The sequence below is a fragment of the Mandrillus leucophaeus genome, unplaced genomic scaffold (assembly GCF_000951045.1).
Source record: "Mandrillus leucophaeus isolate KB7577 unplaced genomic scaffold, Mleu.le_1.0 Scaffold150, whole genome shotgun sequence".
NCBI lineage: Eukaryota > Metazoa > Chordata > Mammalia > Primates > Cercopithecidae > Mandrillus > Mandrillus leucophaeus.
Genome location: NW_012101477.1, coordinates 377,611 through 403,325, shown reverse-complemented (window position 1 = coordinate 403,325; position 25,715 = coordinate 377,611). Strand labels below are relative to the sequence as shown.

The following is a 25,715-nucleotide window of genomic DNA, read 5'->3' as shown; positions in this document are numbered from 1 at the left end:
GCCTTTATCCACTTGGGGTGTGATACCTGAACTGAAAAAGCTGCACCAATCTGAGGATACTGGTCCAAGAAAGAAGAGACAAGACCAGAGACTATGAGGCGCAAGCAGAGAGCATCCACACAGCGTCCAACCAGAAAGGCCAGTGTCCTTCCTCTATAAAGGCAGCCAGGGACAGATGTCCCAGAGCCAGGAGGGAGAGAGAGAGAACACAGCACCTGCCACTAGGCCACTGACACAAGGGCCACCTCTCAGGCTGGAGAATACACAAATTTCCTGGTGGGACAGCCTCCCAAGGCCAGCTGGAGATGAGACCACTAGTACATGTGGGAGCCCACAAGGCACTACCCAGTGTTCTGTCCAACTTCCTCCTTGTGCTACTAGAGAGCAGAGTGTGGAGTCCTTGTGTCAAGGTGCTTTGGTCCACCGGAACAGCCGCCTGCCACTCAGCCAAGAGAAAGGAGCTTTAAGTTGTACAATCACTGCCAGACCTCAAGGCCCTGGCAAGCCATCCAACTAGGACATTTTCAGAAGCCCAAGATTCTCAGAAATGATACTCCTCCCCTCCCAAAATAAAAAAAGCTCCTTTATAGTCAAAAACGAAAACAAGTAATCAAAATATACAAAGCACATGTATCAAATTTAAATTTCCTTTATCAGAATGATGATCTGGTTCACCTATGAGAACTGGATCTACAACCCCATGTAAAAAACAAACAGGTACAGGACATCAGCAACAACAACAAAAAAACAAAGATGATTTTACTATCTCTGACGACTCCAACTGCATACAGAGAAAACGGATAAGATTAGCCACTTTTTATAGGCTTTTTCTTCAGGAGAGACTAACCTCACCCACCTCTCAACTCTGCAGCCCACAAATGCCTTCTACTGAAGGCAACAACAAAAGTTAACCCTTTGGCAGTGTGCAAAACCACAATGAGCTGTCCTGTGACAGGGCTACATACCTGGCTGCTGCCATCCCACATCCCCCACTGCCACTGGGCTAGCGTGGGTGTGTCTCTGTGCACGATTGGCTGCATTCAGGGTTTTGCCCCCAAACCTTTGAGTACCTCCTACAACGTCCCTTTAAGCACCTGCGTGGTGACTGCCTCCCTCATCATCGCTTTTGATCACCTTTCAAGGATAAGGTCCAGACCATACTCACTCACTCTCATCCAAGAGCAGAGGAAGAAGGATCTGTCCAGACTGCTGGGCTCCTTAACATGGGCATTCTTGCCTTTTGTGGTGTAGCCCTGGCTGTTGGGCAGGGCTAACATCTGTAAGAAAAACATACCAGGGCAGGCAGCACTGTACTTTTCCACCTGAAAGATGAGCTAGTGCCCATGGCTGGGTCACTCTAGGTCCTGCGTGAACTTGTCCACCAACTGTGTTTTGCTGTTTGGGTTGTAAGTTAACTGTGAATACAAGTAACCAAGAAAATCCTCTCCATAGACCAACTTCAGCCAGTGCATGCAGGGCTCTGGAGGTGACACCAGCAGGATCTGGAGGTGAGGCACTGGGTGGTTTCTCAGACACCTGGAGATGGCTTCGGCCTGAGCTACCCCAGACGCCTAGTGCACTGGTGTCCCTCCAACACAGGCTACTTCCCCAATACCCATGTGCCACCAAGTTTCTCAACTCCACACGCCAGATGCACATTTTACGAGAATCAAATGAGTATTTATACTGTGTGTGTGTGTGTGTGTGTGTATATATATATAAATTAATCTGCATGTATATAAACACTAAAAGGAGAAATTCCAAGTGTCTGTTCTCTGAAGGAAAGCAATCACTCGCCATTCTTGGCAATTCCTCAAAGGTTTTTGAGACCAAACATCTTCACTCCCCAAATTAAGAATACAAAAATAGGCTGCGAAACTTGCCAAGTATTCACAAGTCCCTGTTTGAGACAAATAAGATGTGGTCCCTATTGGGACAGGGAGGGCAAAAGATGACACTTTAGAAGAACACGATTTTCGTTTCCACAGCCAGCCCTCTCCTGGAAGGCAGAGGGGCCACCGCCACGCTTGTCCTTGGAGCCACATAAGCATGGTGCCCTGCCAGGTCCAGTTCCCTGGGTGGGGGAGAAGGACGGTCCCTGAACCACCACCAGTGCTTCTTGCCCTCTCTCTGGGGTCTTCTAGCACTGTCACCCAGTCCAGCCCAGGAGGTGTCTGTGCCCATGAAGCCTGGTACCTGTGGCTTGGCACTCTGGGAAGCAGGTGGTTTCTAAGACGTGAGTGGAGCTACAGGTGGACAGATCTTTAGCTCGCCCCTCTTTACCAGCTACTCTCAGAGCAACCGGTCTTGGGGAAATGGAGGATTTACCATTTAGTACAGCTCTGTAAGCAAGTTTTCTAATTTTCAAAGGCACCCTTTCCTGTAATTTTCTCAATTCAAAAAAGGACATGAGGGTTAGGCTAAAGTAGAGTTCTTGTTTCCAAGTCTGGGGATATAAATATAGAACTTTAAAAGCATCCTCACAAGGACCAGTGATGCCCAGCACCCTCAGGCGTGCATCCAGCACACCAGCCAGACCGGCGTGGAAGCCAGGGGCATTCTGGGTGTTCTGCCAGGGATCCCTCATGCAAGTCTTTGTGCTAAAGACCACCCTACCTCTGATAATTCCAAGAAGTCAACAAATCCCTCCAGCCTTCACCCTTACTAATGGGCCAGTGTGTTATTCCTTCCCAAACCAGAGGCGGCTCTGAAACGAGTGTGGAGAAAGGGCTCTGAAAACTGCAGTGGTCAAATCTACAGGCTGTGGCTACAGACTTCCACTTACATCCCTACCCCATTTCTTTTTTCCATATTTCTCTCACTCCAAACATGTCTAGATTAAAAAAAAAATGCAGGCACATAGGTCAGCACATTAGGCTTAACAACAAATGTTTCTTTAGTTGATCTGATAACTGAAAAGTTATGGTCCACGATTCAAACTCCCATGAAAAAGCAGGATTACGGTAACAACTAAAGAGAGCGGTAAAGCATCCAACACTACTCACATTACCAGTCCATTTTTTGAGCTGAGGGTTACAGCAGGTTCTGAGTAGCCCACAGGCAAAGCAAGCCTGGCATGAAAGGTAGCCAGTCACCATTTAATGCAGCAGAGATCTCTTCAAAGGTACTGCTTCCTTGAGGAACACAAAGGGGGCACAAAGGGATTCCAGATGTAGCTTTGTGTCTATAACTTCCCTGCCTGACTGTGGAAGGTGAGGGGCATCTGTGACCCAGCAATCCCCAGAGAACAGACACAGGTCATTTTTAGAGATGACATAAATGACAATGCACTGCTTGGCTAACCAAAGTTTCTACGTAATGACAGTGTTGATAATCTGATGTTTTATTTAACATATAGAGGTGGATGTATATGTTAAAAGCTTGATTCTGTATCTATGAATATGACTATGAAATCTGAACTATTTTATCCATTGGAAGGTAAAGGAAAGGTCCTACATTGTGGGAGGAAGAACTGATGAGAACCCCATCTTGCTTGCTGCTTGCTTGGTGGTGGACAGGCCGAGGGTAGCGGCAGGCTCTGGGCTGTCTGCGAGGACTCCGGAAGCTCTCCCAGGTGCTCAGCAACCAGGCATGGGAACAGCATGTGCCAGCAGAGAGTCGGGCTTGGCTCTTCCACGTGGCAGGCGGTTTCCCAGACTGGCCAGTCCTTCACATTAATCAGATCAAATTCAGTCTGTTTCTGAGAAGAAAACACATGCCTGTCACTCCACGGCAGCTGCCACCTGTGCAGCCCCCAGGGCAGCCTGGTCCTTGCTATACCAGGGTGGCGTCACTGGCTTTGAGGATGTCTTAATTCCATGAACAATGCCCTTCTGCCACCCACTCCCCCACCCTCCAGCCTGAGGGAATGTGGGTCAAGGACAGGATGCTGGCTCAACCTTGTAAGGCCATCAGACTCTGACAGACCCCGCTAAACCCTAGGCCTAGCAGCTGGAGCAGCGGTTTGGCCTCTCCAGGACCACTAAATCCCCCTAGCTCCCCAGGCTTCCGCCACCACCATGTCTCTGGAGTCCTGTCCTAAAATGCTTCATCCTGCCCTCTCCTTCCAGGCTCTCCAGAACATACTGTTCCAATATAACAGCAGCTGGGTCTAGTTCTGATATGTATTCTACTTATGTCTTCACTTCAACCCTAAAGTCAAAGTCAAAGTAAGGCTGATATCAAAGAGGTCCATCATCTGTGATTCATACAGAAGTGGTCCTTAATTGCAGCTGGCTGAGAAAGCCATGAGAAACCAGGTACAGATAAACAGACCAGCCCTTCCTGTACCCACAGTTACCTGTCTCAGACAGAAGAGGACAATGCCAATGGCATGGCCACCCCCTGCCATTCCTGCTCTGTCCCACAAAGGACAGCAACATGTCACTTTGTGTTGGATTTAGTAGCTGAGGGGAGCCAATGCTTGTGATTCAAATCCACTCATCACATTTCCATGTTGACTTTAAGAAAAAAACCATGGTAAAATATAAATAACATAAAATTTACCATTACAACAATTTTAAGTGTACAATTCAGTAGCATTAAGTATATTTACAATGTCATGAAACCATCATTCTATTTCCAGAAATTTTTCATCATCCTAAACAGAAATTATATATCCATTAAACAGTAACTCCCCATGTCCTCCTCCCCATAGCCCCTGGTAACCTCTATTCTACCTTCTATCTCTATGAATTTACCTGTTCTAGATACCTCATGTAAGCTGAATGGTACAATATTTGTCTTTTTGTGTCTTGACATTTCACTTAGCAAAAATGTTTTCAAGGTCCATCCATGTTGTAGGATGTATCAGAATTTTATTCCTCTTTTGGCTGAATAATACCCTACTGTATGTATACATGCCACATTTTGTTTATTCATCTGGTGGTAAGTACTTGAGTTGTTTTGGCTACTGTGAATAATGCCACTAAGAACACTGGTGTACATGCCATATGTGAGTCCCTGTTTTCAGTCCTTGGGGTGTATACCTAGGAGTGAAATTGCTGGATTATATGGTAATATTCTATATTCACCTTCTTAAAGAACCACAAAGTTGTTTCCCAAGGGGCTGTACCATTTTATATTCCCACCAGCAATGCACAAGGGATCCAGTTTCTCCACATCCTCCCAACACATTGTTTTCTCTGAGTGTGTGTTTGTAACAGCCACCTTAAGTGTGAAGTGGTATCACACTGTGGTTTTTATTTGCATTTCCCTAATGCCTAATGTTTGTCTTTTCATGTACTTATTGGCCATTTGTATATTTTCCTATGAGAAATGTCTATTTAAATCATTTGCCCATTTTTGAATTGGTTTTGTTGTTCAGTTTTAGGAGTTCTATACATATTCTAAATATAAATCTCTTATCAGATGTATGATTTTCAGTTATTTTCTCCCATTCTATGGGTTCTTTTCCTTCTTTTAACAGTGTTCTTTGAAACACAAAATTTTTAGATATTGACATAATCCAAATTATCTATTTTTTTCTTTTGTTGCCTATGCCTTGGGTGTCATACATACAATATCATTGCCTGGCCAGATGGGGTAGCTTGTGCCTATAATCTCAGCACTTTGGGAGGCTGGGGAGAATTGCTTGAAGTCAGGAGTTGAAGATCAGCCTGGGCAACATAGCGAGATCCTGTCCACACACACACAAAATAGTAATAAAATTAGCCAGGAGTGCACACTTATAATCCTAGCTACTCAAGAGGCTGAGGTGGGATGACTGCTTGAGCCCAGGAGTCTGAAGCTGCAGTAGCTTTGATTGTACCACTCCAGCCTGGGCAACAGAGCAAGATCCTGTCTCAAAAAAAAAAAAAAAAAAAAAGGTAATAATTGACTAATCAAAAATCTGGAAGGATTCTGTTTTCTTTCTTCTAAGCATTTTATAGCTTTAGCTTTTTTGTTTAGTTCTTTGACCTATTTTAAGTAAATTTCTGTATATAGTACAAGGTAAGAGTACAATTTCATTCTTTTGCATGTAGATATCTAGTTTTCCCAGCATCTTTTGGTGAAAAGACTCTTTTCCCATTGAATGGTCTTTGCGCCCTTGTCAAAAATCAATTGACCATAACGTGGGGGATTTCTGGGCTTTTTATTTTATTCCATTGGTTCTATGTCTCTCCTTATGCCAGTACCACACTGTTTTGATTACTGTAGCTTTGTAGTACAATTTGAAATCAAGTAAGTGTGACTCCTTCAACTTTGTTTTTTCTCAATTTGTTTTGTCTATTTGGGGTCCCCTGAGATTCTATATAAACTTTAGGATGGATTTTTCTTTTTTAATTGATAGTTTACATATTTATGGGGTACATGTGAATATTTTTTACATGCACAGAATGTGTGATGATCAAGTCAGCATATTTAGGGTACCCATCACCTTAGTATTTATTTCTATGTGTTGGTAACATTTCAAGTCCTCTCTTCTAGCTACTTTGAAATATACAATATGTTGTTGCTAACCATAGTCACGCTAGTCTGCTATTTAACATTAGCTATTAAACTAACTTTTGTTTCTTCTATCTACTATAAGTCTATACCCATTTATCAACCTTTCTTCATTTCCCCCTTCTACTTTCACACCCTTCCCAGCCTGTGCTATCTATCATTCTATTCTCTATCTCCATGAAATCAAGTGTTTTAGCTGCCACGTATGAGTAAGAACATGTATTTGTCTTTCTGTGCCTGGGATATTCCAATGAACATGACCTCCAGTTCTATTATTTTTTGTCTTTTTAATAATAGTCATTCTAACTGGGATAAAATGATATCTCATTGTAGTTTTGATTTGTATTTCCCTTTTGTGATGTTGAGCATTTCTTAATATACCTATTGGCCATGTGTATGTCTTCTTTTGCGAATTATCTATTCATGTCTTTTGCCCCCCAACCCCCACCCCCACCTTTTCTTTTGGAGACAGGGTCTTGCTTTGTCACCCAGGCTCTGGAGTGCAGTGGCACAACCACATCTCACTGCAGTCTCAACCTCCTGGGCTCAAGTGATCTCCCCACTTCAGCCTCCTGAGTAGCTGGGACTACAGGTATGTGCCACTACACCCAGCTAATTTTTGTATTTTTTGTAGAGATGGGGTTTCATCATGTTGCCGCTGGTCTTGAACTCCTGGGCTCAAGTGATCCACCTACCTCGGCCTCCCAAAGTATTGGGATTATAGGCATTAGCCTCTGTGCCCCACCTTTTGCCCACTTTTTAATATTTTTTTGTTGAATTCCTTATATCTAGATATTAGTCCTTTGTTGGATGAAGAGTTTTGCAAATACTTTCTCCCACTCAACATGTTTTCTCTGTACTCTGTTGATTATTTCCTTTGCTATGCAGAAGATTTTTAGTTTAATATAGTTCCCTTTGTCTATTTTTGTTTTAGTTATGTTTTTCAGGTCTTAGCCATAAAATCTTTGCTCAGACCAATGTCCTGAAGTGTTCTGCCCTAAGTTTTCTTCTAGCAGTTTCATAATTCAAGGTCTTATATTTAAATCTTTAATCCGTCTTGAGTTGACTTTTGTATATGGTGAGAGATACAGGTCCAGTTTTATTCTTTTGCTTATGGATATCTAATTTTCCCAGCATCATTTATTGAAGAGGATGTCCTTTCCTCATTGCATGTTCTTGGCACGTTTGTTGAAAATCAGCTGGCTGTAAATATGTGGCTTTATTTCTGGGTTCTATTTTCTTTTCCTTTGGTCTGTGGGTGTATTTTTATACCAATACCATGCTGTTTTGGTTACTATAGCCTTGTGATATATTTTGAAGTCAGGTAATGTGATGCCTACAGCTTTGTTCTTTTTGCTCAGGATTGCTTTGACTGTTTTAGCTCTTTCTTGGTCCTGTACAAATTTTAGGGTTTTTTCTACTTCTGTCAAAAAATTACATTGGTATTTTGATAGCAATTACATTGAATCTGTAGATTGCTTTGGACAGTATGGTCATTTTAATATTAATTTTTCCAATCCATAAGCATGGGATGTCTTTCCATTTGTTTGTGTCCTCTTCAGTTTCTTTCATCAGTGTTTTAGTTTTCCTTGCAGAGATCTTTTACTTACTTGATTAAATTAATTAATTTATTTATTTATTTATTTATTTTTGGTAGCTGTTGTAAATCAGATTACCTTCTTGATTTCTTTTTCAGCTATTTTATTATTGGTGTATAGAAACTCTGATTTTTGTATGTTAGCTTTATATCCCGCAACTGTGCTGAATTTGCTTATCAGCCGTAAGAGATTTTTGGTGGAGTCTTTTTGGTTTTTCTAAGTATCAGATCATGTCATCTGCAAAAAGGGACAATTTGACTTTCTCTTTTCCAATTTGGATACCTTTTATTTCTTTCTCTTGCCTGATTTCTCTGGCTAGAACTTCCAGTACTATGTTGAATAGGAGTGGTGAAAGTGAGCATCCTTGTCATGTTCCAGTTCTCAGAAGAGGTACTTTCAGTTTTTCCCCATTTAATATGATATTAGTGGTGGGTTTATCATTTATGGCCTTTACTATCTTCTTTCTATGCAGTTTTCTGAGTGTGGTTTTTTTTTTTTTTATCATGAAGCCATGTTGAATTTTATCAAATGCTTTTATTGTGTTTATTGAGATAACCATACAATTTTCGCTCTTCATTCTGTTGATGTGATGTACCACATTTACTGAATGGTGTATGTTAAACCATCCTTGCATTTCTGGTACAAATGCCACATGATAATTTTTTGAGACAGAGTTTCGCTCTTGTAGCTCAGGCTGATGCACGGGGGTGCAATCTCAGCTCACTGCAACCTCTGCATCCTGGGTTCAAGCAATTCTTCTGCCTCAGCCTCCTGAGTAGCTGGGATTACAGGCATGTGCCACCATGCCTGGCTAATTTTGTATTTTTAGAGATGGGGTTTCACCATGTTGGCCAGGCTGGTCTCAAGCTCCTGACCTCAGGTGATTGGCCCACCTTGACCTCCCAAAGTGCTGGAATTACAGGCATAAGTCACCATGCCCACTCAAGGATTACTGACATGTGAGGTTCTATTATTGTTATACTGTAGTTTTCTAATTGTTTTATGTATTTTTTGTTCCTTTTTGTTTGGCATTGTAGTTTGGTGGTTTTCTGTGGTGGTAGCATTTGAGTCTTTTCCTCATCTGTGTGTTTGCTTTGCCAGTGAGTTTTATACTTTCGTGTGTTTTACATAATGTTAAATGTTGTGCTTTCACTTCCATGTTGAGGACTCCTGTGAGCATTTCTTGTACGGCCAGTCTAGTGGTGATAAATTGTCTCAGCTTTTGCTTGTCTTGGAAATACTTTATTTCTCCTTCATTTACGAAGGGTAATTTTGCTAGACATAGTATCCTTGGCTTACTTTTTTTCCCCTTCAGCCCTGTTGATATATCATCTCATTTTCTCCTGATCTGTAAGGTTTCTACTGAAATCCACTGTTAGTCTGATGGGGCTTCCTTTATAGTTGCTTAGACACATTTCTCTTGCTGTCCTTAGAATCATCTGACTTTAGACAGTTTGACTATAATATGCCATGGAGAAAACCTTTTTGCACTGTATCTGTTTAGCGGCTATCAGGGCCTCCTATATCTAGATGTCTAAATCTCTTTTGAGATTTGGGAAGTTTTTCACCTATTAATATTGTTTCATTAAACAGGTTTTCTCACTCTTTCATTTTCTCTTAACCCTCTGGGATCCCAATAATTTAGATATGTAGTTGCTTTATTGTGTCCCATATGTCACAAAGGCTTTGCTCATTTTTCTTTATTCTTTTTTATTTCTGAGTTATGTCAAAAGACCTGTGTTCCAGCTCTAAGACTTTTTTTTTCCTGCTTGATCTAATATATTGTTGAAGCTTTCAATTGTATTCTGTACTTTGTTTCATGAAGTCTTCTGTTCCAGAATTTGCTTATGACACATATCTCTTTGATAAAAATTATCATTCATTTCCCAAATTGTTTTTATTTCTTTTTCACATTCTCTTACATCTCACTGAGCTTCCTTACACTCAAAAATTTGAATTCTTTTTCTGGGATTTTGTGAGTTTATTTTTCATTGGAATCTATTGCTGGAAATTTATTGTGTTCCTTTGGAGGTGTCGTATTTCCTTGCTTTTTCATGTTTATTGTGTCCTTATGTTGATATCTGCACATCCAGTGTAACAGCTGCTTCTTCCAATTTTCTGTATTTCCATTTGTAGGGGAGGACTTTTTCCTAGATGTATCTATGGTGTCGGCTGGGTAGGACACTTTGGCTTTGATTCTTGGTATGTGCAGTAGTGTAGTCTCTGCATGATTTCTTTGGCTATAAATAGCCTCAGTGGTATCTGGGATTTCCTCAGTGGCTCAGTAGTTATTAGTGGAAGCTATGGTAAAATTTTGCTAAGGACTGGAATGCCAGGTGGGCCATTCTCCAGGCACCAGTGGTAGCAGCAGTGGGCTAAGCATGTCTGTCTTTGGACCCCAGAGCAGCATACAATGGCACCAGTGTCAGTGGGTCCAAGCAGGCTGATTCTTGGGCTTTCGGGTGGCTTACTCGGATGTCAGTAGTGGCAGCAGTTCCCAGGCATGTGGGCAGGTTCTCAGGCCCCTGGGCAGCTGGCATGGCATGGGAGATGGCAGTGACAGTGTTGAAATGACCCTCTGGGTCCCAAGTGATATGTGTTTGTGTTGGCAGTGGCTGCAACAGGCTGAGCGGCCCATTCTCCAGGCCCACAAGTGGTACATACAGGTAGTAGTAGCCAGGTGGGTAAGCCCCAACAACCTCAGGCACCCAAAAAGAGCATTCAGGTGCCAATGGTAGTGGGCTAGGCTGGGCAGTCTAATCCTCAGGCTCCCTCTGATGTGTGCAGCTGCCAACCAAGGTGGGCAGGGGCAGGGCAATCCCTAGGCCACCTTCAGAATGCTTGGATAGGGAGTGGCAGTGCTGTACTACTGCCTTCCATTGGGGAGCACGGGGTTACTGGCCAGTGGGGAATGTATGTGCCACTCACATCTCACTCAGCTCCAGTGGCACTGGTGCCTCAGCCCCTGCTATGGTAGCTGGCACTATGGTTGTGCCTCAGTCACAACAGCAAGAGCACATGCCTTGTAGTGCTTCAGCCCCAGCTGCAGTAACTCACAGTCACTTGCACCTCAGCTCTGGGGAAAACAGTTTGCAGTTCTCTTACACCTCAGCCCTGGCACCCAGGGACTCCAGGACAGTGTACAGTCTTTTGGGGACTGGGCTTTAAACGGCATCTTGCTATAGCTGTTTAGTTCTCAGGAAGTGTGGAGGACCCAGTGCAAGCTCCCTTCTGGAGTAGTGCCATTGAACTATCTCCTGACACCGCCCATGTTATATTTCAGGGACTGCAAGGGCTGAGGAGCTCTCCCATGGCTAGAACTGCAGAATCCTTTCATGGTGGAAATGTGGACCACTGAGGGTCTCTCGCTTACCTTTTCCCCATGCTGGGGGGTCTCTCTCCGTTCCCTGCCAATCCCAGCTGAACAAGCTGCCTTGCTTCTTTTTCCTTCCTTGTTTCCTGTCTCTTTTCTGTGATTTCCAGTGTTCTGCCTTGGATAATCTATTCAAAGTGTGATTACTCTCTATTTTTGTTCTTAATGGAAGAGGTGAGTATAAAATGCCTCTCGTCAGCCATTTTGGTTGGGTCTTCCTGGATTTTCTTATTTCTATAAAAATGTGACTATGCTTTTGATAGATTTTACATTGACTCTGTAGTTGGCTTTGGGTTGTATCTACATCTTAATGTCAATCCATGAACATGGGATATCTTTCTATTTATTTAGGTCGTCTTTAATGTTTTACAGCAACATTTTGTAGTTTTCAAGACACACTTCTTTTGCCTCCTTGGTTAAATTTATTCCTAAGCACTTTTTCTTTTTGATGCCATTATAAATGATACCATCTTTAAAATTTTCTTTTCAGATTGTTCATTGCAAGTGCATAAAAATACAACCAATTTTTTTAAACAGATAGGGTCTCACTATGTTACCCAGGCTGGCCTCCTTGAATTCCTGCCTCAGCGTCCCAAGTAGCTGGGACTACAGTTATGTCACTGTGCCCAGCTAAATACAACTGATTTTTTTTTGTGATTTTATATCCTGCAGCTTTGCCAAGTTTATTTATTAGCTCTTAACTTTCTTTTTTTTTTTTTTTTTTTGTGGATTCAAGTTTTTTATTGTTTTTTTTGAGAAGGAGTCACACTCTGTCACCAGGCTGGAGTACAGTGGCATGATCTCAGCTCACTGCAACCTCCGCCTGCCAGGCTCAAGTGAGTCTCCTGCCTCAGCCTCCTTAGTAGCTGGGACTAAAGGCATGTGCCACCATGCCCAGCTAATTTTTGTATTTTTAGTAGAGACAGGGTTTCATCATGTTGGCCAGGGTGGTCTCGATCTCTTGACCTCGTGATCTGCCTGCCTTGGCCTCCCAAAGTGCTGAGATTACAGGTGTGAGCCACTGCACCCGGCCTCAAGTTTCTACATATATGACCATGTCATCTGTGAACAAAGATCATTTTACTTCTTTCTTTCGAACTTGGATACTTTTATTTATTTATTTATTTATTTTGCCTAACTGTTCTGGCTAGAACTTCCAATACTGTTTTGAACAGAAGTGGCAAAAGTGGGCATCTTTATTTCATTCCTGATTTTAGGGGAAAAGTTTTTGGTCTTTCACCACTGTTGAGTATGATGTTAATTGCGGGCTTTTCATATATGGTCTTTATCATATTGTCATATTCCTAGTTATTGAATGTTTATCGTCACGAAAGCATGTTGACTTGTCAGACGCTCTTTCTGCTTGAATTAGGATGATGTGTTTTATTCTCTTTATTCTTTTAATGTGGCGTATTACATTGATATTCATGTGCCAGGCAATCCTTGCATTGCAGGGATAAATCCCACTTGGTCGTGAGGTATAATCCTTTTAGTATGCTGCTGAATTTGGCTTGCTATTTTGTTGGGGATTTTCTTATCTATATTCATAAGGGATATTAGTCTGTAGATTTCTTTTCTTGTAGTGCCCTTGTCTTGCTTTGGTGTCAGGGTAATGGTGACCTCATGAGTTAAGAAGCGTTTACTCCTCTTTAATATTTTTGGAGGAGTTTGAGGAGAACTGGTGTGTTAATTCTTCTTTCAATATTTGGAAGAATTCACCAGGGGTCCTAGACTTTTCACTGTTGGAATGTTTCTGATAACAGATTCAATCTTCTTACCAATTATTGATATATTTTGGTTTTCTATTTCTTCATCAGTTGATTTTGGGAGAGTGTGGGTTTCTAGGAATTTCATCTAGGTTACCCAATTTATTGGCACATAAGTGTTAATAGTAGTCTCTTATATTCTTGTGAAAATATATTCATGTGAAAATGTAACATCCCCTCTTTCCTTTCTGATGTTAGTAATTTAAGTCTTTTCTTTCATTCTTATTTAAAGGTTTGTCAGTTTTGTTTTTTCAAGAACCAACTTTTGGTTTCATTGATTCTCTATCTCTGCTCTAACCTTTATTTCCTTCCTTCTGGTAACTTTGGGTTTTGTTTGCTCTTTTCTAGTTCTGTAAAGTGTACATTTAGGTTACTGATTCGAGATCTTTAAAAAAACATTTAAGACATGGGGTCTCACATTGTCACCCAGGTTGGAATGCAGTGGTGCAAGCATAGCTCACTATAAGCCCAAACTCCTGGTAAACAATTCTCCCAGCTCAGACACCTGAGTAGCTGGCACTACAAGAACATGCCACCACACCTGGCTATTTTTTTACTTTTTTTGCAGAGACAGAATCTTACTTTGTTACCCAGGCAGGTCTCAAACTCCTGGCCTCAAGTGATTCTCCTGCCTTGGTCTCCCAAAGCACTGGGATATAGGTGCAAGCCACCATGCCCGACTGAGTTTTATTTTTTATTTTTTGAGACAGAGTTTCACTCTTGTTGCCCAGGCTGGAGTGCAATGGTGTGGCCTCAGTTCACTGCAACCTCCGCCTCCTGGGTTCAAATGATTCTCTCGTCTCAGCCTCCCTAGTAGCTGGGATTACAGGCGCCTGCCACCATGCCCAGCTAATTTTTGTATTTTTAGTAGAGACAGGGTTTCACTATGTTGGCCATGTTGGTCTCGAACTCCTGACCTCCAGTGATCCACCTACCTTAGCCTCCCAAAGTGCTGGGATTACAGGCATGAGCCACTGCACCCAGCATGAGATCTTCTTTTTTAATGTATGCATTTACTACAAATTTACCTCTTAGGATTGCTCTCACTATGTGCCATAAGTTCTGGTATGTTGTGTTTTCATTTGTGTCAAGGTATTTTTTAATTTCCCTTATGATTTCTTCTTTGACCCACTAGGTTTTAAATAGTGTGCTAATTTCCACATATTTATGTATTTCCAGTTTTCTATTTTCAATGTCTAGTTTCATTCCACTGAAATTGGAAATGCACTCTGTATAATTTCAGTTTTTAAAAATTTATTAACACTTGTTTCATGGCTTAACATATGGTTTATCCTGGAGAATATTCCATGTGAATTTGAGAAGACTGTGTATTCTGCTGTTGTTGGGTGGTATTCCGTTTATGTCTATTTGGTCTAATTTGCTTACAGTGTTGTTCAAATCCTCTGTTTCCCGACTGATCTTCTATCTGGTTTCTATATCCATTGTTGGACATGGAGTGTTAAAGTCTCCAACTATTTTTGTATCTCTCTCCCTTTAATTCTGTCATTTTGGTTTCACATGTTCTGGAGCTCTGTTAGAGATATATAGTACATCTTTTATCAATATAATATCCTTCTTTGTCTTTTGTAACCTTTCTTGATTTAAAGTTTATTTTGTGTGCCTTTTTCAAAAGAGCATGCTGGAGGTGAAGAAGGAAGCTCTTGGCTTTCCTAAAGCTGATCCCAAAGTGAAGACTTTGAAGGCCAAGAAGGTAGTGCTGAAAGGCATCCACATAGCCAACAACAAAAAAAAAGATCCACACATCACCCACCTTCCTGTGGCCCAAGACATTATGACTCCAAAGGCAGCCTCAGTATCCTCAGAAGAGCATTACCAGGAGAAATAAGTTTGACCACTATGCCATCATCAAGTTCTCACTGACCAGTGACCACTGAGTCTGCCATGAAGAAGACAGAAGACAACAATACACCTGTGTTCACTGCGGACGTTAAAATCCAAAAAGCACCAGATCAGACAGGCTGTGAAGCAGCTCTATGACACTGATGTGATCAAAGTCAACACATTGATCAGGGCTGATGGAGAGAAGAAGGCATATGTTCAACTGGCTCCTGATTACAATGCTTTCTGTATTGCCAACAAAACTGGGATTATCTCAGCTGAGTCTGGCTGGCTAATTCTAAATTATATATTTTATATATATAACATATGCATATGTTAACATATATATAACATATGCAAGTTATATATAATATATAATTGTATATATTTACTATATATATTTTTCTCCAGGAAAAAACAGATTATTTTGTCTAGTGATAATATAGCCACCTCAGCTGTCATATGGTTACTATTTTCTAGGTGTATCTTTTTCTATCCTTTTACTTTCAACCTCCTTGTGTCCTTATATCTAACATGAGTCTCTTAAGACAGCATATAAACACTTTATTTTTTTTACTCCAATCTGCCAATCTTTCTTTTTAATAGAAGAGCTTAATCCCTTTACATTTAATGTGATTACTGATCAAGGATTTAAATCTGCCATTTGGCTATTTGTTTTTCATTTGTCTTATACGTTTTTGATTCCTCAATTCCATTACTACTTCCTCTTGTATTTATTTGTTCATAATGTACTGCTTTGATTGTTTTGTTTGCAATGCACTAATTTGTTTTATTACACAGATTACATCTTACTACATTCTATGCCCATTAATATAGATTTATAATTTTTTAATGAATTTGTCTTTTAAATTATAAAGCACAAAGAGAAAAAGTTATAAACCAAAAGTACAATAGTACTGGCTCTTATATTTACCTCTAAAGTTATCTTAACTACTGCTCTTTATTTTTTCTTACGGCTTCAAGTTTCTGTTCAGTATCCTTTCATTTCAGCCTGAAGGACTCCCTTTAGCATTTCTGCTAGGGCACGTCTACTAGAAATAACTCCTTCAATTTTATTTCGAAATGTCTGGATTTCTCTTTCATTTTTGAAAGACAGTTTTGCCATATATAGAAATCTTGGTTTAGAGGTTTTTTTTTTTTTCTTTCACGACTTGAGATATATCATCTTGCTGCCTTTGGGCTTCCAAGGTTTTTGATGAATTGGCTGTTAATCTTGTCGAAAATTCTTTGTATGTGACGAGTTGCTTCTCTCTTGCTTTCAAAATCCTGTCTTTAGGTTTTGACAATTCTAATATGTATTGTGGACCTGAGTTCATCCTGCTTGGATTTTATTAGCTTTTTGGATGTGTAGATTCATGTCTTTCATCAGGTTTGGGAAATTTTCTATCATTATTTCTTGAAATATTCTTTCTGTCCCTTTTCTTTTTCTGGGATTCCTATATGAGTATATTAGTATGAATATACTAATGAATATAATAACTATATGAATATATGAGTATATTAGTATGTTTGATGATGTCCCACAGCTCTTTCAGGTTTTTTTCCTATATATTTTTTTCTTTCTGTTCCTTTGGATAATTTCAATTATTTTCTCTTCAAATTCACTCTTCTCTTCTTTTGCATGCCCAAATCTTTGTTGAATCCCTCTAGTATGTTTTCCATTTTAGGGATTATACATTTTAGCTCTAGAATTTGTTTGGTTCCTTTTTATAATTTCTATCTCTTTATTGATATTCTCATTTTGTTCATGCACGGTTTTCCTGATTTCCTTTAGTTCTTTGTCCATGGTTTCCTTTAGCTCATTGAACATACTTAGGATAGATGATTTAATGTCTTTGGGTAATAATCCCAATGGCCTTCCTCAAGGATGGTGTCTGTCAATTTTTCTCCTGTGAATAGACCATATTTTTCTATTTCTTTTTATGTTTTGTAATTTTTTGTTGAGAACTGGACATTATGAGTATTACATTGTGGTAACTGAGAATCTAATTCTCTCATGCCTCAGAGATTGTTGATTTTTGTTTATTGAGGGCTAGAGCCAACTATTTGTGACTTTTCCAACTATTTCTGTGAAGTGTGTATTCTTTGCAGTATGGGGTCAGTGAAGTTTCTGTTGTGATATCTCTGTGGTTAACCAGTGACCTAAGATTTCCTTAAATATCTGGCTTGCCAAAAGGAGGAATAAAGAAAAAAAAAAAGGTACTGTCTCTTTAAAACCCCTTGTGCCTAGAAAGTTCCTTCTGCCCAAGGGAGCTGAGACAATGATCAGCCTCTGCACTGGCCCCCTCAGTGATTAAATGCAGTAATCAGCAATCAAAACATAAAAACTTTATATATATATATATATATTTTTTTTTTTTGAGATGGAGCCTCACTCTGTTGCCCAGACTAGAACGCAGTGGTGTCATCTTGGCTCACTGCAACTTCTGCCTCACAGGTTCAAGTGATTCTCTTGCCTCAGCCTCCCAAATAACTGGGACTATAGGCACTCACCACCATGCCTGGATAATTTTTGTATTTTTAATAGAGACGGGGTTTTACCATGTTGGCCAGGCTAATCTCAAACTCCTGACCTCAAGTGATCCACCCACCTCAGCCTCCCAAAGTGCTGGGATTACAGTTATGAGCCACCACACCTGGCCACAAAAACTTGACTTTTGGAGGACTTGTTATTGCCCACCCTGGCACCTACAGTCTGCACCAGGAACATTTTCCACAGTTGCCTACTGCAGAGCTTGGGGATGCTGCTATGTGAAACAAAAAAAAACCCATCAAAATTTATAAGCCTCTCTATCAAGCTCTTCCCTGGATGTTGCAAGTGTTCAACTAGACTTCTGAGTCCCAAAACAGTTGCTTGAGACATTTACTGCCAGTTCAATTGTTTTGGTGGAGGAAAGGATTCCTGGTGCTGCTACTGCCATCTTCCATAACATCATTCTCCATGTAAGCTTTTGTAATAAACTTGTTCAAACATCCTCATCTCTCTTGAGCATGACACCCTGGCCTACTGGTATATCACAAGAAGCATAGAGCTGGGTATAACATAATGGCCAACTTAGCAACTTGGACAAGACTTGCAGGAGAGACTACCTGCTCTGCATTATAAAAAGGTCAAACCAGCTATAAAAACCTGTTGTTCTGACTCCAGGGTGTGCCACCAGCTACTTTATAAAGCAGGCTGTGAGCTGTGGGCCCCAAAGGAGGGGAGTGTTTTGTTGTACTCTTGCCCTACTGAAAACATGTCTGGAGTTGGAGGAGGCCATAAGGGAGCCAGTGGCCCTGTGTACTCCAACCCTAACTGCTGACTAGTGACTTTAGGCTCCACCAGGTGTTTGCTCTCACTGTGGGCTTTGTGGAACTGGATTTTGCCTTAGTATGTGAAAATGAGAAGAATAGGCTTTCTGCAAATGCTAAACCGATGGATGACGTGGTACTCCCTGCCCCCACCACCCCACCAAATTATGGGCCAACAAGGAAGTCTCTTTTTCCTTAACTGAGTAAAGAAATAACAGCATAACTATGTTTCAAATTGTTGTGTTCAAATGAATTTAAAATATTCAGAGAAAGAAAAAGAATTTTGTCCTTTTTAAGACATCCTAAGTAGAAAGCAACTGGGGTGGAGGAGCTGGGATTTGCCAGGCCAAAATAAACAAACAACAATCGTTGGCTATTGTATGGAAACAATGGAACACCATCCAGGAAATTCTGTGGGATTTCTGAGGGATAGGGCATGACGGTTGGCCCTGGGGATGAGGTGCCAAACACAAGGCCCCACACTGAGACAGCTCATGCCAAAGTCACCAGGGAACCATCACACTGCCCAACACCAGAGATACTGTCTCCTGTACCCCCTCCCACCATTGCCAACTCAACTAGCAACGCTGCCATTTTGGAACCCCCAATCCCTTCAGCTTCTAAACACTCCGCCCTCCTGGCTCTCACCTGAGCTTCTGGCTGCCCTCTGATGGGGTCTCTAATGAGAACACAAATGTCAAAGGGTAAGGAGGGAAGGGAGAGGCTGGGAACTCAGTGACCAGGAACCTAGAAAATTAACACGTAATAACATGACTTGTCTGTGGCTTCAAAACTATGTCTTAAATAAAAATAACCTTCTATAATACATTTTGCTTTTGAGTATGATCTAGAGAAACTGAGGAACAAAATTCAAGCTTTTGATTCCATATGTGTCAAAGAAGGAAAGTGATTTCCCATTATAATAAACATTTCTTCTACATCAGGAATAACGAGAGAAACACAAGACTTTCATCACTGGAAAAAAGCACATTATGTATCTAAGGACAATTAAAGGCTCTCTTTGCTTTTGTTCATCAATTTGAGCTGAATTTCAACTCATGTCCTATTGCTCTCTCCTACCCAGTGGCTGTGGATCTGCCTGACTCAGAGGATGTTTTGACCTGTTTCCTATTGCTAAGAAATGGCTAGAAAAGCTTGGACCCTTTAGGGTCACCATGTTCCTTCCCCTGTGCAGGTTTTTAAAAACACATGAAACAAAAAACAGCTCTCAACCATTTATCATATTATGTTCCTATGGCTCCTGCTGCTAGTTGTCCTCTGAAGCAGCCAGGCAGTTAATGCTGCTGCCAGGCAGTCTTAGAGACAGCAGATGCCCCTGTGCAGTAAATTCAGCGCCCAACCATAAGTGCATCCGCCCCTTACCCACATAGGATAGCCATGACCCCTGTGGACTCCTTACCGAGCTGACGTCCAGCCTGGGGACTCGATGTGTCAAAGGGCTCTGAGCTGGCCTCAGGGACACTGGGCTCCCACGATTCACTGTTCTCAGACACCTCTGAATAGGTGTCACCCATCCCTTTGTGAACTGCTGTGAGCTCACCAGTACCAGGGCCCTGGTCCTCACTGCCTGTGTCTGCCACGGCTCTGGTCTCCTCCCCCATTTTCTCAGCAAACCACTGCTTGACCTGCTGGGAGCTCATCTGAGTCTTGTCACAGAGGTTCTGCAGGTCCTCTTCATACAGCATCTTGTGTGTTATGTAATAGTCCTGCAGGAGCTCCCGGTTGCCAGGGGCAATTACCAGTAGACCTGGTGGAAAGTTGCCTCGCTTATAGTCTTCGTACCACTTGAGTTGGCCATTCTTCAGTGCGTACCTGCTGTCTCCAAACCAGCGCACCACCTCCGGCCGCGGCAGACCTGTCTGGGCCATGATGGAGTCATAGTCCTGGTTGCTCGGCCACTGTGTCTGGACAAAGAGCTGCCGCAGCAAGTGCCGCTGCTGGGCAGTCTTTTTGCAGCTCACTTTGCCTGGGAGCTGCTCTGCCAGTTTGTTTGACCCATCATCCTCAGGGTCACAGGCACTCAGCCCTGGAATCTCATTCCTGCCATTGGCTTCAGTGACCCGCAGGTTCTTCAGGTTGATTTTAATGGGGCTGACTTTGCGCTCTGCCAAGATATGACTGCTGGGCATTTCCAGAGAACCATTTTCACCAGATACCCTTAGCTCACTGGCCAAATCCTCTTCTCCACCCTCATCCTCAACAGCCTCCTCTTCCTCCTGAGAGGCATTCTCCTCGGCCTTCTTGGTCTCCTCAGCATTCACTTTTTTCCGTCTCTCTGAAAACCAGCTATCAATTTCTCGTCGGGTCATTTTGGTTTCACTTCTCAGGCGGTCCAGTTCCTCATCAAGAGGAAGAGGGTTTTGTGCAAAACTGCTCTCCAGGGCTCTGAGCTGCTCAGGGGCTCTCTCCTTGTATTTGGTTGGTGTGAAGTCAGGAGTCTGATGCCAAGATTGTCGTTTGGCAGAAGGGTGGGTTGCTAGTGTGGCTGTTGTCGGGACGCAGGTTACCTCAGGGACCTTGGACGATGGGGAGAAGGACACCTCTGGTACAGAGTCAATGATCATGGAGCTGTGATCTCCAGGCATCATCACTCTGGAGCCCTTCAAGTTCCGGCAGTGGTATCTACGGTCACTGAACCATTTCCGTACCTCTCTGGTACTGAGGCCCGTCACTTTGGTGAGATGCTCGACTTCGCTCTGCCCTGGAAACTGGTTCCGACAGAAGCTCCCTTTCAGAGCTGACAGCTGTTCATGAGATTTCTTGTTTTTGTAGATGCTAGCATCAAGGAAGGCTTGGGAAGTTATACTGGGACAGGCCGTGAGGAGCGACTGGGCCGCATTGACCACCTTCACAGCTGACGTTGTATTTGAACACACAGTGTTAATGGGTGCCACACCTGGCTGCTTGGGCACAGATGTTACCGTGAGGGGGAGAGAGGAACTTGTTGCTTGCAACCCATTGGCCATCAATGGCTGAGTGACCAGAAGTCCCCCTCCTGTACCCTCTGGCTGCCCCACAACATGACCTGGGAGAGCGGCCTGGATGAGATGCTGTACATTGCCAGCACTGGCGACGAGTGGGGTATTTAGAACCGTAATTGTGGGCTGAGGCACAGACTGGATGACTGTATTGAACATCTTTTTCCGGGCATCCTCAATCTCCTCAGGGGACCAGCTGATCCCCTGCTTCAGCCTTTGGGCTGTGAACCAGATCTTGAGCTGTTCTTCTGGATACTTGGTCACCACAGTCAAATAGCAGAGCTCGGCTTTGGTGGGGTAGGGGAACTTGTGGAAGGAGTTCTTCAGGAAGCTGTTAGAGTCCATGGCTGCATTGTACGTTGGAATGCTGCTCAGGGGGATCATCACTTTGGGAAGGGCCTTGGCTGTGGGCAGTGGCTGGTGGGCATGGTGTTGGGTATGCACTGGGGGCTGCTGCTGAAGGGAGAGGAACTGTGCTATGCCAGCTGGCAAAACTGGCACTGTTCCTATCAGGGGCCCGTTGGCAGCATGGGGGTTTTTTGCAGAGCTGGCAGATGCCTGGCTGACTGGAACTGCCCCATTGATGAAGGAATGGTCCCCCTCTCTCACCTCCATTTCTCCAGTCGACAGCTTTGGTAAGGCCTCACCCACAGGCTGGCTAGGGACATTCTCCTTGAGTGTATGAATTTTTTTGGCTTCAGCTTTGCCTTTCATTATCTTCATGATTGGAGTTTTGGTAATGATGATTTCTGCCTGTCCATCGGCCCCTTCGGCACTGGGCTCACCTGCTAAGTCAGGAGTGCTGGTGCTCTCAGGGACGCTCTGCTCCACAACCACATGATTGTCTGGCTTGGCCACATTCCACACAAAGCTGGCTTCCCCGGAGTGACACGTGGCATTGTGCAAGGAAAGCCCCTCAGGGCTTTTTGCCAGAAAACTGCACCCACTGCATACAAAAGTTGGGTCTTTATTAAAGTCTGTGTGCTCTGAGTTCATATGTCCCACAAATTGAGTCATATCATGGGATCTGAAATCGCAGTATTTACAGGAATATAAATAGCCATCTAAAGTGCTCCGATGCCCATTGGCCAGTGTAGAGCCATCAGTACTGCTGGGGTTCTGCGCTGCCTCACTGCCGGCAACAGGTGCTTCTGGAGGCAGATCCTGCTGGGGTCCTTCAGGCAAGGTCTCAGCGGGCTGGGCCTCCATGCTGGCATCCTGCACCACCACCGTCTTCACTGGGATCATGCATGGTGTGGTGGATTTCCTCTTGCTGGCCATGGTGACAATCACTGGGTGATCAGCAGTTGAGAGTTTGTCCCATCAGGGGCCTCACAATACAAGTTCCAGCTTCTCGATGAGGGCAAAAGAAACAGTTTGTAAGTGCAGCTTTTTCAGTTGTTTGCAGAAAGCAGGTTTTCCCTATTCAATCTAAGGAAAGGGAGAAAAAAATGATTAAATTCTCTTAAGTGCTTTCTGTATATTTCTCAGATACCCAGAGACATTCCACTGCTTGCCTTCTACCATCTAGGTGTTTTCACAGTAAGTTCAATCAGCAACTTGGATGAGAAGTCTGAGTTAGGAACCCCCTAATGACAAAAACTGGACCCTGAAGAATGACCTGGGGATGGTCCAATACCAACTGATAGACTTAAGCAAGGTATTTTTGTTTCATTCCCACCACCCACTACATATCGTTGCATTAAGTAACTCAGATTAAAAAACAAAAACACACTCTTTTTGGACCTCCAAATTAATTCTGACCATGTCAGAGTGAGAACAAAAGATCCTAGTGTAATTCTTGTTTACATTTTGGACCAACATGGGTTTTTCTTTTCATAGCCTTCCCACATATGAGAACAAGATGATGCCTCTGTCTCTTCCAAGCCAGGCCCAGGGACCAAGTTAGCTGCAGTGTGTGAACGGAAGGGGTTGGGTGGGCGGGGGTGCCTGGGAAGACTGGCTGCTGTAAGAGCCAGGCCTCTGTGGCCTTTCCTTGCCTGCCACACTTATTCTAGGCCACAGAAAAGCGATCACCTTACAGTTACTGGCTGTACATACCCCAGACCATTGTTACTCAGATGAAACCAAAGGTCAGAGGGTCAGGGAATCCACAGAACCACTTTGTGGCCCAGCAAGCTGTACATTCTCCATCTGTGTACAAGAACTCAAAGTGTGGTCTCACCTTGAGTGCCCGACCTTGTAACTGTGCTTTTTCTTCATTATTTTTTTGGGTACCTTTATTGTTTCATAAAAAACTATTACATCTCTGAGCTCTTTGAAACGTATTTCATTTTATTTTACTTTTTCAAACAAAGTCTCCCTCTGTTGCCAAAGCTGGAGTGCAATGGTGCGATTATGGCTCACTGCAGCCTTGACCTCCTGGACTCAAGTGATCCTCCTGCCTCAGCCTCTCGAGTAGCTGGGATTACAGGCATGTGCCAACACACCTGTCTAGTTTTTTATTTTTTGTAGAGACAAAAAATAGTAGTAGTGAGGGTCTCTCACCACGTTGCCCAGGCTGGTCTCGAACTCCTGGGCTCAAATAATCCTCCCACCTTGGCCTTCCTAAGTGCTGGAAATACAGGCATGAGCCACTATGCTAAGCCCTCTTTGAAACTTATTTCAAAAGCTGAGTTGATTCATTTACTTATGTATAAAGTAATTATAATTATTGTTTCACAGGGAGATTCCAAGATGGCCAAACAGGAACAACTTCAGTCTGCAGCTCCCAGCGTGAACGATGCAGAAGACGGGTGATTTCTGCATTTCTAACTGAGGTACCAGGTTCATCTCACTGGGGCTTGTCAGAGAGTGGGTGCAGCCCACGGAGCAGGGCGGGGCATCGCCTCAACCAGGAAGCACAAGTTGTTGGGGAACTCCCTCTCCTAGGAAAGGGAAGCTGTGACAGACGGTACCTGGAAAATCGGGACACTCCCACCCTAATACTGCACTTTTCCAACAGCCTTAGCAAACAGCACAGCAGGAGATTATACCCGCACCTGGCTTGGAGGGTCCCAAGCCCACAGAGCCTTGCTCACTGCTAGCACAGCAGTCTGAGATCGAACTGCAAGGTGGCAGCAAGGCTAGGGGAGGGGCATCCACCATTGCTGAGGCTTGAGTAAGTAAACAAAGCAGCCGGGAAGCTTGAGCTGGGTGGAGCCCACTGCAGCTCAAGGAGGCCTGCCTGCGTCTGTAGACTCCCCCTCTGGCAGGGCATAGCTGAACAAAAGGCAGCAGAAATTTCTGCAGACTTAAACATCCCTGTCTGACAGCTTTGAAAAGAGTGGTGGTTCCCCCAGCATGGAGTTTGAGATCTGAGAACGGACAGACTGCCTCCTCAAGTGGGTCCCTGACCCCCAAGTAGCCTAACTAGGAGGCATCTCCCAGTAGGGGCCAACTGACACCTCATACAGCCAGGTGCCCCTCTGAGACGAAGCTTTCAGAAGGAGGATCAGACAGCAACATCTGCCATTCTGCAATATTTGCTGTTCTGCAGCCTCCACTGGTGATACCCAGGCAAACAGGTCTGGAGTGGACCTCTGGCAAACTCCAACAGACCTGCAGCTGAGGGTCCTGACTGTTAGAAGAAAAACTAACAAACAGAAAGGACATCCACACCAAAACCCCATCTGTACGCTACCATCATAAAAGACCAAAGGTAGATAAAACCACAAAGATGGGGAGAAACCAGAGCAGAAAAGCTGAAAATCCTAAAAATCAGAGTGCCTCTTCTCTTCCAAAGGAACACAGCTCCTCACCAGCAACAGGACAAAGCTGGATGGAGAATAACTTTGACGAATTGAGAGAAGAAGGCTTCAGACGATTGGTAATAACAAACTTCTCCAAGCTAAAGGAGGATTTTTGAACCCATCGCAAAGAAGCTAAAAACTTTGAAAAAAGATTAGACGAATGGATAACTAGAATAAACAGTGTAGAGAAGTCCTTAAGTGACCTGATGGAGCTGAAAACCATGGCACGAGAACTATGTGATGCATGCACAAGCGTCAGTAGCCGATTTGATCAAGTAGAAGAAAGGGTATCACTGATTGAAGATCAAATGAATGAAATGAAGCAAGAAGAGAAGTCTAGAGAAATAAGAGTAAAAAGAAATGAACAAAGCCTCCAAAGCCTCCAAGAAATACAGAGAAAAGACCAAATCTACATCTGACTGGTGTACCTGAAAGTGATGGGGAGAATGGAACCAAGTTGGAAAACATTCTGCAGGATATTATCCAGGAGAACTTCCCCAACCTAGCAAGGCAGGCCAACATTCAAATTCAGGAAATACAAAGAACATCACAAAGATACTCCTCGAGAAGAGCAACTCCAAGACACATAATTGTCAGATTCACCAAAGTTGAAATGAAGGAAAAAA

At 43.0% G+C, this 25,715-nt stretch overlaps 1 protein-coding gene across 1 annotated transcript in view; it reads right to left on the bottom strand.

The window, feature by feature from the left end:
• Positions 1 to 3,327: 3,327 nt before the first annotated feature.
• Positions 3,328 to 25,715, bottom strand: part of ZHX3 (zinc fingers and homeoboxes 3) — a 46,829-nt gene continuing 24,441 nt past the window's right edge. Inside the window, exons 3-5 of the mRNA XM_011974960.1 lie at positions 19,759 to 22,768; positions 18,987 to 19,085; positions 3,328 to 3,700 (exon numbers count right to left, since the gene is read on the bottom strand). Of these exons, the coding sequence (XP_011830350.1) occupies positions 19,036 to 19,085; positions 19,759 to 22,618 (2,910 nt within the window). The 5' untranslated portion in view covers positions 22,619 to 22,768 and the 3' untranslated portion in view covers positions 3,328 to 3,700; positions 18,987 to 19,035. The remainder of the gene's footprint in view (positions 3,701 to 18,986; positions 19,086 to 19,758; positions 22,769 to 25,715) is intronic.